The 20,887-nt window shown below is 27.1% G+C and overlaps 1 protein-coding gene across 4 annotated transcripts in view; it reads left to right on the top strand.

Annotated features, from left to right (window-relative positions):
• LOC107441008 (uncharacterized protein ZK1073.1) overlaps window positions 1–20,887 on the top strand; it is a 128,720-nt gene that overhangs the window by 86,046 nt on the left and 21,787 nt on the right. For all 4 annotated transcript variants that reach the window (XM_043043903.3, XM_043043899.3, XM_043043911.3 and 1 more), the window contains exons 3-6: window positions 17,077–17,140; window positions 18,683–18,800; window positions 19,006–19,068; window positions 20,756–20,816. In XM_043043903.3, coding sequence (XP_042899837.1) covers window positions 17,077–17,140; window positions 18,683–18,800; window positions 19,006–19,068; window positions 20,756–20,816 — 306 coding nt within the window. The remainder of the gene's footprint in view (window positions 1–17,076; window positions 17,141–18,682; window positions 18,801–19,005; window positions 19,069–20,755; window positions 20,817–20,887) is intronic.

Genomic DNA, 20,887 nt, shown 5'->3' with positions numbered 1-20,887 from the left:
AAACATCTTTTTCTTGTTTCATTCCTAAATTTTTTAAATCAAATTTTAACTAAACAATGCTTAGTGAAGAAACTTTTATGCTGTAATGATTTGCAAGTGACTGAAATTGAGAACTGAAATATGTAAAACTATGTCATCATTGTGTGTGTTTGAGTCATTTGTAGGCAAACAGCTCTTAGAGTCGTGATGGCTCAGGCATAGAGGGTTCGTCTTCCAATAATGTGACCCGGGTTCGAATCCCAGTCATGGCTGTTCAATACGAATTCGGCCCCCGGTTCTCACCTACCACAGTGCTGACGAAAAATATCCTAAGTAGTTGACGGATCATGGGTTAGAGTCCCCTTGCCTTATTTTGATTTCAGGTACAAAAAGTACGAATTTTTACATCCGCTTATTTACTTATCTGATATATTTATCTAAACAGTGATGAATTATTTCCTATGTAATTTTTAAGCTGAATCAAATAAAACTATACATTAACCAATCGAACAAATAGTTCAGAATTTGCGAGCGTTGTCTTTTTTCGTCTACTTGGGTAAATAAAACGCTTATAACTTCTAAAATGTTAGTCTGATCTTCTCAGAATTGATTTCATTTAATTTAGTGTAAAAAAATTACCTCAGAAACAATACCTTACATGTCAAGGTTGTCCCTAAATAGAAAATTAATCGTTTTTAAGTTCTCTGTGTCGCTATAAAATAAGACATCACTCCACTTGACAACTCTTGGTTAAATAGAGATGCCCAAGTCATAGGTTAAATATCACTAAGTGGATTAAGTCATTTAATTATCGTTTGTTCCATTTCCTATTGGACGACTCAAATTCACATCACAACAGAAACTTATTCCTATTGGTTGCTATCTGTAACTCATTGATCATTGGTGGATTGCCAGTGGACAAGTATGTAAAGTGACGTCAGCTTAAATATCTCTATATGCGATGCACACAGCTGAAGCCAAGGAAGCTCATATTCATAGTTCTAAATAAGCTTAAAAGTTGGTTTTAAAAAAATACAATGATCCTAAATTCAAAAAAAAAATTCAGGAGATAAAGGAAACTAAAATACACTTCATTTTAAGAAAACACATTTCACTGTTTAGTTGATAACAAATTGCCATTTTCTGAAAATGTTCTTTCTTCGCGAGTGAATCTCGTTTTCTAAAAATTGTGATGGTAGCCGTTTATTCCATCCTCTTCGTTATCTTTAAGTGCTTTCTCTTGTTCCCTTCCTGGAAGTATGAAGAAAAAAAGTCATTGATAAATTTAACTGCTTAACTCTTTGTATCGAAGTCTCGATCTATGATGACCTGTAAAGCTTTTAAATATAATTATTTCCATCTTCCTAACGACGGGTTGCTAATTTTATAATTAAAATCCCATCTGTAAGCGATTATCTACATCCTTTATTGTAAATACATGCCTTCTTCATAACTGTTACTTTATTTTCTTGATTACAATACTTAATATATGAATGCAGTTTTTATTAATTAGTAATTTAAATTCTCTAAAAATTGCCATCTTCATTAACTGCTCCCACAGTTTCTAAAATAGGTCTCTTTTCTCAAAATAATTCCAAATATAATTTTTCGCAAAAAATGCTTTTAACTTTTCTAAAATATTAAATATTGATGAAAGGGAAAATTGGTAATTACGATGTAAAAAATGATAGTGTATCTTAACACTAAAAATGGTGACAACTACATTACAATGTGGTGTTTCACTACACCAAGCACTAACGATATTTCCTGGTGTAGTGAAAACACTAAATGTCCTTTAATCTTGGTGTAAAGTAGTTGCACCATTTCTGATATTCAATAACACTAAAATTTATAAACTGTAAGATAAGATATGCATACCAATCGGTAAAGTTATTTTTAAGATCAAATATAAAGAAAGAATCATTACTTTATGATGCATATATACTCTAATTCCTAAAATAAAATTAGTTTGTAAATCAAATATACGCATGTCACAGAGCAGCTTTTCTATGCAGCTTTATGTTCTATGCGACAACTCTATACAACCTTAGTTAATATGGAACCTAAAATCATCGAGCTTCTCTTGGCGGCATTGCTACTAATGCTACTAATTTTTCCAAAAATATTTATTAAGAAAGAAATACTTAATATGATTTTGTTCTTGGTGTATGCATATGTTGAAAATGAATAAAATAAACTGAATTATTTTCAAAAAAGAACTGCTTTAAACGCTGAGAATAGTTATCACAGAAACTTAATTCTTTATTCTTAAATTTAGTTCTTTTATATTGAACTGAAAAAAGAGAAGGAAAAATACTTAAATTTTTTGAAGTGCAGATACTTTAACTTATTAATTCAATGTGTTATTGAAAATAAAATTTAGAACTGAGGCGTATAAAAATTATAAACTTATTTAAATACTGTTCACAAAGATTTAAAAATTAAACCTTAATAATAAGGCTTAATAAATAACCTTGTTACACAACTAAAAACTAACATACATATTTCAACGACGAGCTTTTTCTGTAGATGCATAGTAGCATGGAAGACCACTATAAAGCCACGCCAACTCTTATTAGAAAAGTAGACCATCTACTGAAGATATGCTTTGCGCTAACATTGCTTTTTGGGAAGCGAAAATAATTCACTTATGGTGTAAAAGCGCCTGAACTTGGTGTAAGCTTCTCTAAATTTAAATTTAATAAATAAAAATAAATTTAATTAAATAAATTTAATAAATAAAAATTTAAATTTCACCCTTTAAATTGTACATGAAAGTTCGATTTCGTGTTAACTTCAAATAAAATGTTTCTTCACACAATTTTCCGGGTTATTCAACATAAAGTTTTGACAAATAGTACACCGCAGTTTTTAAAGTGTAAAAGAAAGAAAAAATTATTTCTTCAAAACTTTTCATAAACATGAAATTTTATCTAAAATAAAAACTGTGCATTCGAACTGTTTTTGATAGTTTTTTGTACTCATGTTCCAAAATTCTTGATGAATACGTATAAGTTCCTGTTTGACTCTGATAAACTTAAACTATTGTCTCATTTACACTGCTAGTGAACATGCTTTTCAAACAATCATTTTTAAGAAGTCTACTAATTGTTGGTACAGCATCACTGAAATTGTTCTCAAATAATATAAAAATGCACTCTAAGCGTTTTTCTTGAACTCCAAAACATTTTAACGAAGATATTTTAAATTGCTTTAAATGTTAATGGACAAAAAAACTTATTTTTTATGAATTTTTGATAAAATATTTGTATGTTTGCAAGTGTTTCAAAAAACAATTTTTTACTAGGCCATTTTCGTAAATAAAGTCGCATTTCTACTATTAATTTTTCTTTTATTCTTATGAAAATTTTATAAAATTATGACGATTTAAAGTTTAAAAGCCGGACTTTTTAAAAAATAGCATTGGAAAAAACTAAGTTCGGGAACATTGAGCTTGTAAATATTAAAATGATTAGTTGTTTTATATATTTTTAATTACAACAGCAATTTTCTAGTAAAAAAAATTCCAAGTAGCATTTTTAAAAATTGTGAAAAATGTTAATCATATCTAAAACCCTGTCTATGATAAAATGTATTTGTTCAAATCGCATAGATTCTGATTTTTCTATCCGTATTAAGAACTTAAACATTTTGAATGAAAATTCTTACATATTTTAAAAAAGTTTTATCAAGCAAATAAAAGCAAAAACCATCATTATATATCTATTTTAAAACTTTAAGGAAAAAGTTCTCATTACAGATGTATAATAAGCATATTTTAAAAATGCATATTCACCTTTGTTTTGGCTTAAGATAAGTTGTGCTTTATTACTCTGGCACACGGAAGATTGAGAGCATTTAGATTTCATGCATTTTTGAATCAAATTTTTTAACCTCAAAACTGATTTTTAAAAAAACCTTAGCCATCCAATTTTTAAGGAATAGCCATTACAACTTATATTTATTGAAATTTCAATTCTTTTTTCAAATTCAACATAGTCTGGAATTATAAGTGTTAAAAATCTATGAAATATTTTCTATTAAAGCTGGGTGATATGTCAATATATGATGGAATGTCATTATTTTTAAAATTATTATAACAATAATTTTAAAAAGCATTGTCACGATATATTGTGAATATTAGTTATTACCATAACTATTAAATTCGACATTATCGTGATCGTTAATAAATTTGATCTGGGTAACGAAATTATAGACCAATGTTAAAATGTGTATTTAAAAAAAACATCGTGATAAATCATCAATATCTTCATCACCTGATGATGTATCGCAATACAAAAATGCAAAATTTGACTTTTTGATTGCTCTCTTTACTATATAGCTCGAATTCTACCGTCACACTAAATCAAATTAGAAAAATCATAAAAAAGACAAACATTTTTATGACTTCGTTCGCGGGAGCGAAAGTTTCAGCTTTATTTTCCCTCGCTTTGAAAAGAAACCTTTTCTCGCTGGTGTGAAAATATCGAATACTTTCAAATGCAAAATGAAAATTCACAATAAAAATTTCGTCTCCAAATCATCGTTGGCTTTTTAGATTCCACAAAATGCTTTGCAATAAAATGAAAACTATTTTTAGTTAAGTTCAGGAAACGAATGAGGAAAAATATCTTCAAAATATTTCCGGCAAATAATGTGTTGAGACTGATAACAGCCAAACGATTCTCTAATTTTTAATCGCTTTAAATATTTTAAATAGTTCCACCATCAGTTCATTTTTAATGGAAGTTTCACGAAAACGTCAATTCTTTTAATTTTTTATTACAGAAACAAGTTAAAACCTTCAACCTAGTTTAATTTTAGTGAAAGCAAAATCATATCAGATTTTTAATTTGAAAAAAAAATTCGTTAATTCGACTTATTGTAAAAAAAAAACTCGGATTATGTGAAATTTATTAAATTAATATGCTTTTAAAACAATTGATATAATTCGTATAAATTATTTTATAATGCATTAAAATCTCACCCTTGAATTACTCTCTGATAGCGAGAAAACACGATGAAAGAAAACAATCTTAGCTTTCATAATTAAACTTCAGAATGTTTAGCATCTTTACTATATTTTAAGGAAGTGAATTTAAGTGCGGAAAAAAATCGAAATAAGAGAAAAAATTCTTAAAAAAAGTTATGTTTCGAATTAAAAACATTGGATCATTATATTGACAAGCCACAATTTTTCCAAATATATCGTTTTGACAGAAAACTGTTAATATATTGTTTCCAGATAAGTACTTTACAGGACAGGATTACTGACTAGGACTGGGCGATATTAGAAATTATATATCGTGATATATCGTCAGTTTTGCATCGCGATATAGCGATGTATCGCGATATAGTATTTTTGAATTTCATTTACTTTAAGGCACAGAAAGTCAGATTTCTATCAAGACTTCATACGCATATTGATTTAAATCAATTTATAAATTTGAAAATATATATGTTTTGCTAAAGAAAGATATTAAATAAATTGACTAAGATGTACAAATCTTACTTAAAATATTTATTGAAAAAATGTGTGTAGATACAGAATGAAATATTTGCACTTCTTTATCGTTTATAAGGTATAAGCAGTCTTAATTTAAGTTAACCCCTAAAACACCCTTAATGAAAAAAAATATTGTTATTAAACAAAAGCTGATTTTAAAATTTCAAAATATATTTTAACTAAAATAAAAGTTAGATTGACTAAAAGCCGAAGTTTAAAATTAAAAGTGTTCGAATTTTAAACTAAAAAGTAAACATAAGATTTGTAATAATTTCTTAAAATTTTCGTTCTCTGAAAGATTTCTCAGTTTAAAAATAAAAAGGGAATTTTATAAAGATATCTATCTGAAATTATTGAAAGAAAATTTAAAAAATTAAAAAAAAAGCTTGTTAAGAAATTCATTATACACTTAAAACAAAGTGTTAAAAAAAATTTTTTTTTTAAAAAAAGAAACTTTTTTTAACAAATCAATATTTGCTTGTACTATTATGCGTAAATAATTACAGAATTATTAAGTTCGATCGTAATGTTCAAATTCTTAATGAAGAAGTAAACACAAGTTTTGTTATACAGTCGGACCTCTGTTTAACGAAGTCGTTAAATCCTGATAATGAGTTCGTTATATGGAAAATTCGTTAAACAGAAAATCACTTTAGAAATACTTAACACAAAACAGACTTTAAATTCCTAAACATAAGATATAATTGAAATAGCAATTGATACACCTTTATCTTGTAGACTAGTATCTACCATTTATTTTATAAATCTTAACCGCAAAAGAAATCTGCATGGAAAGCAAGAATAGAGCAAAACATTATCCAGTGTTACACTATCACGCTACATATATTTTCAACGAAAAAAAAGAGCTAAATTTATGTATAAAGTTATAGCTGCATTTATTTTAAAAGTAATTTCAAATACATTACCACATGGGTTCTTAAGTTTAATTGCTAATAAAATCTGTTAATTTTGTCTGAGTTTTTCGTTTGAAATGCAAACAAAAAGCGAAAAGTGGCTTCGAAAATTATTTCAAAGCCATTTCTCCTATAGAATGCGTTAACAAGTTTGAAATGCTTCGAAATATTTTGGGAAATAGGGAATGTGGATCTCAAAGAAAAGTTCGTTAAATAGAAAATTCACTTCGTTATTCAAAAGTTATTTTAAGAAGAAATTTCCAAAATGTTCTTGGTTCCTCGAAAAACTTTGCAAAATAGAGAAATTCGCAAAATGGAAGTTCGTTAAATAGAAGTCCGACTGTATTTTCTAAAAATGATCACGCAAATAACAAAAGATTTCTTAGTTTAAAAATAAAAAAATAAATAAAAGTGAAATTTATCAATATATTTACCTAACAGCATAGGAACAAAATTTAAAAAATAAGTTCGTTAAAAAATTATTTGTATGCTTAAAACAAAGAGCTAAATAAATTTTAGAAAAAAAAATGCTTCTCAAACACTATTTTTATTATTATTTCATATAAATAATTAAATTAAATAATGACCGAATTATGAACGAAAAACAAAGTAAGGCAAAGTTTCTTAATTAAATTCTTAAAAATAAAAACAAAAGAATTGTGATATTCGGTAATATATTTAGCTAATTAACTAATAATATAAAACGAAAGTTAAAAAAAATAATGACTTTACTCTCTAATAAAACGAAGTAGTAATTGATTAAAAAAAAAAAAAGAAATGAATAAAATTCGCAAACTTTTCAAATTCTTTTGAACAAATAAAGTTTATTGACTTATGTCCAAAAAATAAGTTTTGTTTTAACTTTATTTCTAAAAATAAAAACAACTCAAGATTTATAAATTTAAAATCAGTAATAGAAGCCCATAAAATTATTAGAAGTTTTATCCGAAAGGTTTTTAATAAATTAAAAGAAAGTAAAAAAATAACCTAACAAATTTATTTACTTTGTAATTTAATTCCTTATGGGTGCCTTAAATTAGATTTCCGATAATTTTCACATTTAAAAATATAAAAAACATTTCGTTAGAAAATAAATAAAAAACTTACCTAATTAATGAAGAAACTTTTCTTTATAAATTCTTTTCAATAATAGATTGCGTTCAGAACAAGGTTACGACGGCGATCACGAAGTTAATCTCATTGAAAATAATCTACAAGAAACGATTTCAAATCGCGAAGTTGCGAAAACGAACATGTGATATAACGATATAAGGTCTCAAAAGTGATTCTGATTCTACCACTCATCAGTCAAGGCCGTCTCAACATAACGAAACAATATCGTCTTCCACAGCGCGAGTTGGCATCGGAACGTAAGAGAAAGTCCTTGCGTGTATCGCTATATCGCTATATCGTTATATCGTCTTCTTCACTCGACGGCTTAAATCAAATTTCTGATGCATCGCTTGGAATGAAAGTCGCTGTATCGGTTTGCCGATATAGGCGTTAAATCGATATGTCGCGATATATCGATTTATAGCCCAGTCCTATTACTGACTATAAAAACTTGTGTAATACCTATTCGAATTTGGTGTTGAAAAACTCTAAAAATTGTGTATTTCAACTTAATACCGAACTGAGGAATCATACACACCCATTAAAGGGTGTAATTAGATCTAAACTCCAAAGAATTAGAAAGCTCACACCAAGATCAGCTGCATTTATTCCATTCATGAATTATTTTGGGCCGGGATAGCCTGGTTTGTAGGGTGTGAGTTTCCTTCCCGCCATCCGAAGTCTCCCCATGTACAAAATAGTGACTGGTGCTCGCTAAATCTGCCGGGATCACAAAGTCCTCCAACTTCCCATTAAAAATAAATATCTCTGGGGATGGGGGTACTGGATCGGAGATTGATCGAGCTCTGTACAGTAAATTACAGGCTTGCAGTCAATTACGATTCATATGAGTCAGAAAAGTTATTTTTATGATACATTATATAATAAAAATCGTTAATTTGCATGCGTACGCTAATTCTTAAAATAAAATTAGTTTGTAAATTAAACATACGCTTTGCAAAGAGATAATATTAAAACGAATTCGAACTAGGCTTAACAGAACAGAAGCGGATAGAAGTTATACCTTAGGAAATTATTCATTACAGTTTACAGACACTTGAAAATATAAATTTCTTTATTACACAACTAAAAACATACATACGTTTTGTAAGGGGGAACTTTTGTTTACGTAGATGTATAGTAGTGTGAAAAACTTGGACAATTTCACGCCAAATCGGAATCGATTAAAACATTCTACGGGAGATATTAAAAAGTGTGCCAACCTTGATGTTTTCGGTAGCGAAAATATTTAAAGTATGGTGGGATTGCGAGCGACTTGGTATAAATATTTTCCATTATAAATGTTATAGATTGAGCTATGCCTTTTAAATTGTATATAAATGCTCGATTTGGTGTTAACTTGAGAAAAATTTGTTTCTTCACAATTATTGGGTTGTTCAGCATCGAATTCAAGGAAATAGTACACCATAACTTAACAGTGCACTAGATCTTGTCTGAGTTCCTCACTTAACATGGTTTTTCGAAGCTCTGTTGCCAAGGAAAGTAATTTTAAAAAATCGCAGTTTAAGTACCTTACACTCTTGGGAGAGAGAAGGAAAAGCAAAGATATAATCTTAAACTGCATAAGCCATCTTCCTGTAAAGAATTATATGGGCTTTAGAAGTGACATATTACTAAAATATTTTAAAAGTTACTCAACTTTCTTAAAAATTGCCAATTTGGCTACATTTTTCCACCTAGAGGAAAATTCAAAGCCAATGCTTTTATTCTCACTTTTGTTTCCTTTCCAACTTTTTATGAGACAAGATAATGCATTGGAATAAGAAAAAATTAAACCGCAAACGTTTTTCATTTTCTCGAAAACTGTGGCTTTTTTCCATATAGACGTTTTGCGTGCGCTGGCTATAGATTAGCTAAACTTGACATAACAGTCATAAAAACAACTATTGCAAATTCTCATCAGTTACGAAAATAGCATATTATTAGCAAAAAAGCATCATTTCATGCTACTTCAGAGCCTTCAGGCAGTCTTAATATTGATTTAAGACAAAGCTCTTTATCTCTTTCTTAATAAGTTGATAAAATAAAAATAAATAAATAAAAATGAACAGATTAATAAAATATCACTTTCAAAATTGAATCAGGGAAAAATAATGCAATTATATTTTCAAATATTCGTGTTAAAACTAATTCAACATTTATGCACTCTTGCTCTACAAGCACTCGGGGTGTACTCGGAAAATCTAAATCCATCTTTAGCTTGTTAAATAAATTATTAATCAATAATTGTTAATAAAATCATTAAGATTTAATTTTTTTATTGAACAAAAAGAAGTTTAAAATCTTATTTGTCTGAACCATCTTTGTCCTATCATATGTTTTTAAAATAAATGCTATATTTGAATACCATATTTAAAGACTTGCACTTTCCTTTAAATACATACAGATCTATTTTAAGCAGTTAATTACTTCAGTTTATTTGAAGTTTCCATTTTTATTAAATGTTGGTATAGAAAAAGATTTTGAGTGACGAGTTGAAATTAAATACTTCTGATCGTCTTTATTTCAGCGTGTGTAATGAAACTACGTTTCGATTTTATCGAATCTTAATTTTTTTTTTCTTCCTTGATTTCAATTACTGGAGTTACAAAATTGCCTTGGTGAATTTCTTTTTCATTCAATACTTTAAATATTCCAAGAAGCCAATACTTTTTTTTTTCATGTAAAAAGTTAGCGATAAATGAATTTCTCGCTCTAATATATTTTTTCATTGAAATATTTGGGGAACAGCACTAAATTGCATTGATAATTTTTTGAGGTTTTAGTATTTGAACAGATTATTTGGAGTTAAAAAATTTTAACGGTTTTATTAACGAAATTCATAACAATATATTTTAGAATACAGCCATGGTAAAGTATAGTCATATTTATAAGTTTTTGTTCAAAAGATATTGTATTTAAAATATTTTACGATAAATATTGAACTCTTTCCTTGTAAAAACTTAATTGAAATTAAAAACTACTTTTGAATGAAACTAATATTAGAGTTTTTGATAAGATATTTCATCATACTTATATTTTTAAGTTTCAAACATCTTAGTTGGAAAACTTTCTTAAAATATGTTATTTAGAGAATTTTAATATTCTCTTAAATTTTTATCCATGGTGTGCCATAATAACAACCCTTAATGTGTTTTTATATTAATTTTCAAAAATTAATGAAAGGATCGTGAAATAATATTTAAACGGGGAGAAAACAAAAGCGCAGTCTGACAAATAAAAAGGAGGGTACAGAACATGAAAACTTGAAGATTGCAATAAGTTTCTAATTACCATTCTTTTCTCCCTATTTCTCCTGCTGTCAAACAGGTTTTCAACACAAACTTACCTTTCTCAACTGTGATTTGTCAAATTTCGAATGTGTTTTTATTTTTTCTCTCTTTGACAGTAATTTGCTGCCCCAATGAGTATGGTTTTGTGTCTTTATTTTAAAAGCATGTAATAAAGGTGGTATTTACGAAACACTCAATATGCTTCGTTTAACGAGTCTCAGCAATTAGTCTGGCATGTTTAAAATTTCGACTTTTTAATAAACTTTTTGCTGCACACAGTTGACGATAAGCTTCAAAGAAAAAAAATTTGTACTTTGAAAAAAATTTCGTAGCTCAAATTTAAAGAAAATTTGTCAATGTTTTCGTATATTTTTACGAACATTATAACATAGATTTCAGTAATTGTATAAATTAAAATTAGCCCCCAAACAATTCCATTAAATAATTCCTTCTTTTTTTTCAGTAGATATTTCCAATGAACGATTTTATATATTGCTCAGTTATCTGATAAAGTAGTGCTCAGGAAATGTAACTTTAACACCACTAAATACTGTTTTTATTAATTAAATTTTAAACAATATTTTGTTTATTCTGCAATTATTACAAAGGCAGTATTCCTTTCCTTTTTACAACTTTTTTTTTTACATTTGGACTAATAACCATAGAACGTAGGAAAATTAAACGCAATGCTTAACTAACGTATAACGTAATTAAATCAAAACGTAAAATTAAAACTCGCATATTTTGGACAAACACTTTCAATCCTGAATTATTATTTTTTTTTTAAAAACCCCGCATAGCTTCATTGATACTGATAAAATCAAATTGATATTTTATGACAAATTTTTGAAATATTTTAAAATAAAGATGAGCATTAGCATTCTAAATTTTCCGTTGGAAATATTATGGATTTTTACCATGCTTAAAGAATTATTTTTCCTTGTAAGTCTCATATGGGAAAACAAACCATTAGGTTATCGGAGTCTCAATGGTTGCAATATTTTTTACGACAATTATATCAGTTCAGCTGCTATAATTTATTTTGTAAGTACTAAAGATGTCAGCCTTTTTTATACGCCTTGTATTTTGTGGAGGGAAATTATTTTCTAAATATAAATGTCTAGACAGTACATAATGATTAGTTGATTATGATAGGCATTGATCAATCATCATTCTTTTATCTATTTATGATATATTTTTCCTACTGCAGATCAAGAAGTCAATACCATTTCGTGACTCTATTTGTATAACGTTATTTAATTGGTTGATTTTGGTGTTTCTCGTAAATTTGTGTCGGGGAGAAAAAAACATGAAAACCTGAACCTTTTACGAAAAAAACACATTTTATTTTGTTACTTAGATCATGCCGATTTCTAAAAATATTTAAACACAACACATTTAATTTTTGGAAAACGTTTATTCAATTATATAAGTCCATTCTGTTCCAGAACTTTTCATTCTGTTGCGTCCTTTTCAGGAACTCGCAAGTTTTTCAGCAAAATTCTTTCCTACTTGCCTTTTATATCGACTAAAGTTTCCTCAGAGTAGTTTTTTCATCAAGAAAATTTTATAAACAATCGAAATAACTGAAGATAAGGGCGCGGAGCCTTGTAAATATGAGGGATGAGGTAGAACATCCCTTCCAAACTTATACAACTATTTCTGGGTTCTCAAATATCTTTCTTTTTTTTGTCGCTTTTGTTCATTTTCTGTCTCAAATTCCTGTAACTTGGTCTTCTTTTAAAATATGTGTGGATAAAATTTACTTCTAATCATTCAAGCCTGTCTATACACCACCTTAAAATATTGAAATAAACTTTCTGGACAACACATTATAAATTTCTTTTTAAGCATAGTAAAGTTGAGAAATATTAAATATTTTTAAATCTTTATGTAAACGTTTAGGTACATTTCTAATTTAATTAAAAATTTAAAATATAGAATTGAATATAAGTGTGATAACAGTTTAAAGTTTACTTTAATTTTGCATTTAGACTGTTATCAAGAGCATTACTATACTCTACCGATAATAGTCTACTTAAATAAATTTACATAACATTTGATGACACATAACATCACAAATACACATTAAATTACAATACATAACATTCGGTGTAACAACCTCTCATCTCTGTGACCTTATAGCATTCAATCCTACTCAAAGATTACCTTTTAAATAGATATCGGGACCTTTAAAGAAAATTTAGAGTGAAAATAAAGCATATTTCCTTTGGGTACTATAATATGTTGGATGATTACAATATGTATTATTCTGAAATACACTAGTTACTTTACATATTTATGAACTTTTAAAGTATAAGTATTTAGTTCGTAATCAAATGTAAATTATAAAGTATTATTTAAGAATTTTAAATATACTGTATCATATAGTTTTAATACTAAGTTTTTATTACCTATGTTAAAAAAGAACATCCTTTCTCGTTTTTTGCATATTTTAAACTTTTTTTTTCTATTTGTGAAAACGACTTTTAAGATTGTATATTGAAGTTAATTTTCGTAGAACTTTCTCAAACAATTAAATATTATTTTAATTTTATTCAGAAATATAGCTTCTGAATTAGATATTCGGATAAATTTACTTTTAAAGAAAATTTAGCGAAAATAAACCATATTTGTTTTCCTGTAGGTATTGTAATATGTTGGAAGAATACAATATGTACTATTCCGAAATACACCAATTACTTGGCCCATTTATAAACTTTTGAAGCATAATATTTTAGAGCGCGTTGTTCAAAGTAAGTTATAAAATATATTCTAAGAGCTTCAAAAAAACTTAATCAAATAGTTTTATATTTAATAAATTTATATTACTTATGTCGTGAAAAGAACATCTTTAATCGTTTTTTACATTTTTAAACTTTTTATTTGTGAATGCAATTATTTATAATAGTATATAAATAATAAAATTAATATTTCGTAGAATTTCTGAAAACAAATTAGATATCATTATTTTAATCCAACTCAGAAGACAAATAATATATAGATATTGAGCCTTAGATATCGAGACAAAATTACTTTTGATGAAAATTGAGTGAAAATAAACCATTTTATTTACCTTGGGGTATTATATGTTGGAGAATACAATATGTACTATTCTGAAATACACCAGTGACTTTACTCATTAATAAACTTCTAAAGCATATAGAGCCTATAGTTTAAAGTAAATTATAAAATATAATCTACTAGCTTCAAATGTACTTAATCATATAGTTTTAATAAATTTATATTACTTATGCAAAAAGAACATCTTACCTCTTTTTTCTTACATTTTTTTTTAACTTTTTATTTATGAATGCAATTATTTATAATATTTTATAAATAATGAAGTTAATTTTTCGTAGAATTTTCGTAAAGAAATTAGATATTATTGAGTCCAACTCAGAGACAAAGATAACTTCCGAATTAGATTTTGATTTCCATGATTAATGAAACGGTAATAAAAAAAAATTATGCTTTGTTTTAAACTTGATTTTTATACTTCGTATTGTATTCCGTGAAGAACAGCATTTCGGAATAAGCAGCAAGAAATATTAAATAGAGCAATCTCCTACAGATTTTTTATTGGAAGAAGACGTCTACCATGAAAAATAAATACATATATTGCTTTTATGGGTGTGACAGGTATTATAAGCCTTTACGTTCTCTATTTATTTGTCATACTTTTTTTTACCCCCGTCCGGAAGACACGAGGTCGTACCTGGAAACGAGAAATCAAACTGATTCTTTCTCAAATGTCACGGAAGATGCTGATGCGCATGCGCAATCACCATCTGAGATGGTGAGTGAAGAAGAGGAAGAGCAAAGGATCTTTCGAGTTCAATCACCGGGCCCCGTCCACTCGTTTAAAAGGGAAAAGGGAGAAAAGTCCCTTATGCATTCCAAAGATAAATCCTTTTGTTTCTCTAAGATTCGGCTTCCACCGAAGGGTTGAAATAATGAGAGGGGCGCATCGAAATGAAATGAAAGCCCCGGCAAAAGGGATGCATTTTAGAAAGTGATAAAAGGGTTTGTTTATTATTTATAAAGCGAACTCTGGCAGAGAAAAGGGGTGGTTGGCTATAATGTATTCATAACTTTCTTCTTTTTCTTTTCTTTCTTTGTTCTATATATTTTCATCGGCTTATGTTTGCTGGTGTTATTTTGGAACAAAGTATGGGTTTCCAGTTTTGTCTTTCAGATTTCTTTAAATATTTAGGATTGTCTTGCACAGATAAATCCTATAATGAAATCAAATAAGTATTTAGAGATTTATGACCTACTTTTCGTTATTTATTTCCTCAGCTGTTAATGGTTCTGTGTTTGTTACTGCTTGAATTATGTCATAAATATATTCGAAGGTTATAAATAACTTTTATTGTGCAACTTTCAAATAATTCCTAAAGACGTTAAGATTATTTTTGAAATGATACTGTTCAATAAATAAAAAAATTTTGAAAAATATTTTTCTTGTTAAAAGTTTTTATGTATATTATGTATGTTGTTACTGTTAAATCTTCACACAAATATTTTACTCGGTTCTTCTTCAGACTCCAAACTATAAAATAGTGCTTTTTTTCTTTTCAGCCCAAATAATAAACTTTTCTAGATGTTTTTTTTCTTTATTAATTTAAGACCCCTAATCTATATGTTGCCGTGCAAAAGAAAAATCAACGTAGACGACTAAAAATTCATAACTAAGATATTTATATATTTGGCATCTTCGTATGACATTGCAAAATCAATTTTCGAAAATTTTATTTTATCAGTTTCCTGAAATTCTATTTTAGCGTTTATAGCATTAACAATGGAGAAAAAAAATTAGATGTTAAGCCACTTTCTCGAAATCAATCGTAAAGCACTTATGTTATATTTTCAATTACACGGCAGCATAGTTTTTTTTTCATTCACGTTTTAAAAAAAACTCTAAAAATATGCCTTGAGGGCAGTCATTATGTAACACCCTGTATACTTAATCTAATATTAGATTAAGTATACAGATAAGGCATAACGCATCGAGTTATTATGAACTTTTTTGTGTCCTTCCATAAATACTTCAGTTCAGTACACTATAAGTGGAAAAGACCACATTGACTCCGTTTTGATCTCTCTTCACAAACTGATATATCGGTTGCATTTTTTAACGACTCGCAGGTATTGATGAAAGAATATAATTAGAGATTTTAAGGGGAAACGGTTAATTTCTCAACAGTTACATTGGCTTTATAATCTACCACGGTTTGCTGAACGTACTAGCATTTGTATTGCTGTAAGTTTAATGGTATTATATGATTATTAAAAGTAGACTAACTATTTTTATACTACCGTCATACCGGAGTTATTCTATTACCAGAAAGTAGGGAATAGTGAAATTTTTTTATACTACCATTGTACCGTTTCTCAAAATACACGCTTCAAATCAGACTATGAAATAACTCGCATAGTATTCCATCATTGGATCAGAGATGATAATGTAAAAATTTTATTCTACCATTGAACTGTATGTCGAAATATACGTTTTTAATCCAATAGTGAAATAATTCTCTTAGTTATTCCACTGTCAAATTTGATGTAATGGTGAAAATATTTTATACAACCGTTGCACAGTTTGGTCGAAATTTACACCTCTAATCAGATTGCGAAATAACTTGCATAGCTATTCCATTGTCGGATTAAAGGTGATAGTAATAAAAAAAAATTATTCTACCATTGTAACCGTCAGTCGAAATCATAATAAACTTTTTCAATCCAATAGTGAAATAATTCCCTTAGTTATTCCACTATCGAATTTGATGTGATGGTGATGTGATTTTATATTTTCTGTGTGAAATGCATTATGGGTTATTCCACCATTTTATAAAAATTATATTTACTAAGTTTGACATCATATAATATGATTTTTTTTAAAAAAATGAAGCAGTTCTAATAAAATAGCTCTTGCTGTTATTTACACGTACTCCAATTTTTAGTAACTTTAATTAGTTTAAAAGATATAAAACAAAGGTTTGCTGACATAACACAGTACATTACAGCTAGTTTTAAATTTTTTAAATATTTAAAATCTCTAAAAATAAATTAAAGTTTGAGTAAGTGGAAATGGCACCAAAACCTATTTCAACAAACAGCACGAACTGCCTAATTTTATTAAATGAGTTGAATACATTTAAAATCGACAAATACCTTCGTAAATAAATGAATTTCCTTTTATAAATGTCTGAATAAAATTGTGTACAAATTAAACAGATTAAAATATCTAATTTTGATTCTTTTGCAGGGTGATCTCAACAATGTTGAGAAAAAAGCCATATTTTTAACTGTTCACGATATAGGAAGTAATCGTAAGTCAATATTTTTCTTTACAATAATAAACATTTGTACTGTCTATATGAAAAGAAGTCTTATAAATCTAAGCACATAAAATTAACTTATGAAAAATGGACTGTTTTAAAAATAGTCATTAAATCTTTGACTAATTAAACTATCTACTAGTATTTTTTTAAACTTAATTAGCACTTCTATAAACAATCGTTTAAACGAAATAAATCATTTCAGAAAAAAAATCTGGTATAGATTGAGTATCTTTTATTAAAACATCTAGACGGTTTATCTTAAAATATATGATAGCTATTTTTTACGAACACGAGGAAATTTTTAAATACAAAATTAATTCAATTTAGTTAGTTAGTCATGTTTTAAGTAAAAAATTGTTTCTGATTCATTTTGATAAAAAAAAAATTGCAGCATTAATCTTTGTTTTAAAACTGAACATTTTTTTAACAAAATCATTTGAGGAATATAATTAGTTTATTAATTAAAATACAAATAATATTTAAAACTTAATACTTCTTGTCATATAATTTGGGATTATTTAAATCTTTTTGCTTAACATAAACTCAGTGATTAAAATTAAAGAATTTCATAGTTTAAATTAGTGTTTTGAGCATTTTTAGGGCAAAACTTAACATAAAAAGAATATTAATAGGAAAATAATTGTGCAAATAATAAGCTATGTGAATAATAAAACCAAATAATAACTAATTTATATATTGTGTACTTTTTCTATTTATTTATAACTATCGTGATATTGTTCAAAGTATATAAAATGTAATAGCAAACAAAAAAAACTTAATTCATTTCTCTCACTTCGATATTAAAGCTAAAATCAGCCCGCAGCATTATACAATTCAGGTTTTCATTTTTTAGTTTACTCGTTTTTTTCTTCTTTAGAACAAAATGTTTACAGTAGAATGTTATTATGTGTCACATTTTTTTAAAGCAAACAACTAAAATGTCAAAAGCCATGAGAGAATAAGAAGAAAGTAAAATGTATATATCAGTTTAAAAAGGCTAGGGAAGAAGTTCAAAAACTTTCTCGCTATATAATTATGAAGGTACTACAAAATAAATGGAAGTATTTTTTTAAATCTTAAAATTAAGAAAAAGCATGAGGTTAATATTTAAAACAGAATGACGACTAAGTTAAATTCGTTTACAAGTCACAAAATACATTTCAATTTTTTCATAAAATAAATATCAGTAGTTGAGCCTTTACTTATATCATATATGTTATATTACATCAAGGCAAAGCTTGAATTAGTCGACAAATGTTAAATAAATCAGGTTCTTAAATATTTTTGATAATTATTTTTCATAAAATATTTCATAAAAGGCACTATTTTTCCTCTTAAAAAAGTACGCTTTAAGAATTAAAAACGTAATAATTAATAATTAAATAAAAGAGCTCACAGATCTCTAAATCTTTTTAGAACAACAGTCTTATGACCCAAAATTACTTAAAGAAAGAAAAATTAATTTTTCTAAATTTTCCGAATGTGTTTTGTAATGATTTTTATGTTAAGCACTTGTCTTAAATATTCCAGATTCCACTTTCCAAGATTTTGTGGAGCACCCCTGTATGTCCGAAATCAAACCCAGATCTGTGTTCATTCATATCGATGTGCCTGGTCAAGATGACAATGCCGATGACCTTCCCAATGAGTTAGTAGTATTTTTATTCCTTCATTGATTCTTTAAAAATATTTTTTAGCTTTGGCTTAAACGCTATTGATTTCAAACGTTTACAAAATTTATTACAATTCAAATTATTTTTTATTTCATTTATAAAAATTAAATCCCAGATAAATATTTAAAAGCAAAACTATTGTCTAACAATGAGACTTCTAATATAAATTTTTTATTTCAGTTTTCAGTTTCCTACAATTCAACAGATGGGTGAAGATCTTGTCTGTGTTTTAGATCAATTGAAGTAAGCAACTTTAAACCATTTCAGTATATCTCATCACCAAAAATGATTTCAACTACTTTATACCAAATCGGTGAAGTAAAACATCTCACATAACTTTTGAATCTAGATGTTTAACTACAGCAAGAATTTTTTTTCACTACTCGGTGTAAAGTATTCGCCACCCTTTTCGTTATTCAGTAACACTGAAAATTATAATTACAGTAAGATATGATACACATAGGAATCAATTAAGTCATTTTTATGATCGATACAATCTAAAGTAAGAATCATTAATTCAGGATGTGTATATATATAGAATATTTCGTAAATTTAACTTCGTTTGTTCATAAAACATACACACAACGCAAAGAAAATGTTAATATGAATTCAAACAAAGCTAAGCAAAACCAAAGTGGATAGAAATTGAATATCATAGAATTATTTAATACAATTGACAAATTCATGTAAATCTTCTCGTGAGAACTTTTTCATCATTATACGACTGAAATCTTTTAGCAGTTTACTTCTGCTTCTATGAAATGTTCTGTAAATGAAGTAAATGCATATGAACTTGGTGTAAGCTATAGTAATTACTGATGCTAAGATTTAAACTAATCCTTTCAAATGTGCATGAATTCTCGATTTGGTATTAACTTGAAATAAAGTATTCATTCTCACAATTTTTGTAATTTTTCAACACAGAATTCGGATTGTTATTACTCCTCAGTTCTTACAGTGTAGTAAGTTTAAATTGCATCGAAAAAAAGTCTCCTTTTTTTTGGCATTATTTCAGATTTCATAACAATTTCAATTATTTAAATTTGAAATGTATACATGAATTCCGTTTAACATGATATTTTTTTTAAAAATATATACCCTTTTTTGGCATTATATATTAAAATACTTTGATTATACTTTTATAATAGCTACGATTTTTTAAGATTTTGTAGTATGAGATTTATATTTAAAACTTCTGAATTTCGAAACTCTTCTTACAATATAATGCAATATATTTTGTCTAAAAAGTACTTAAATTAAAGTAATCGAGTAATAAAAAAAAAATTTTTAGCATTTTTGTGAAAAAGATTTTTAAAAAAAGGAATTATACGTTCTAAGCTTAAACAAATTATACTTATTGTAAAATATTTTTAGTGTGTATTTTTATTCATTTTACATAGCGACAAAAATGAGATGAACAAAATGAGGATCAACAACTTATAGTACTTTCACAATTTTTTTCTTTTCTCTTTAATCATATATTGTAATTTGCATGTGAATATAAAATTGTGTTCAGATAAATATTTGTGAAAATTTTACGTTTTCTTTTTTTATGTAGCACCATACATCAAAAAATATTTAAAAAAATTTTAACTTTTAAAGTTTCTTTTATTTTTGAAAATGAATGTTTAATAAGTAATTGATCTCAAGCTTTTATCTAGATCTTATAATGACAAAAGACTATTTATAATGGTATACTTACAAGAATTTTTAAAGACTTGTTTTGAAGAGTTTTCATAACTATTTAATCACTATGTTATTCATTCGAGATATGTTCAATGCCTTTGTTTTATGTTAAATTTGCGTTCGTTATTCATTCGAGATATGTCCAATGCCTTTGTTTAATGTTAAATTAGCGTATGTTCAAATGAGAGCATTTCATGTTTGAATGGATTATAGGAGATTCTTAATGATATAATCTTTATTACAGGGTTAAATTAGTTGTGGGATTTGGAGAAGGAGCCGGAGCAAACATATTAGTTAGATTTGCTGTAAGTAGGACAACATAAAATTCAATAGTTTATTTTATTTTATTTGCTACACACATATTACAGAAAAATGC

The sequence above is a fragment of the Parasteatoda tepidariorum genome, chromosome 3, assembly GCF_982258835.1.
Source record: "Parasteatoda tepidariorum strain Cologne lab strain chromosome 3, Ptep-v5.0, whole genome shotgun sequence".
NCBI lineage: Eukaryota > Metazoa > Arthropoda > Arachnida > Araneae > Theridiidae > Parasteatoda > Parasteatoda tepidariorum.
The sequence above is the reverse complement of the archived record's forward strand: the minus strand, read 5'-3'. Positions and strand labels throughout refer to the sequence as shown.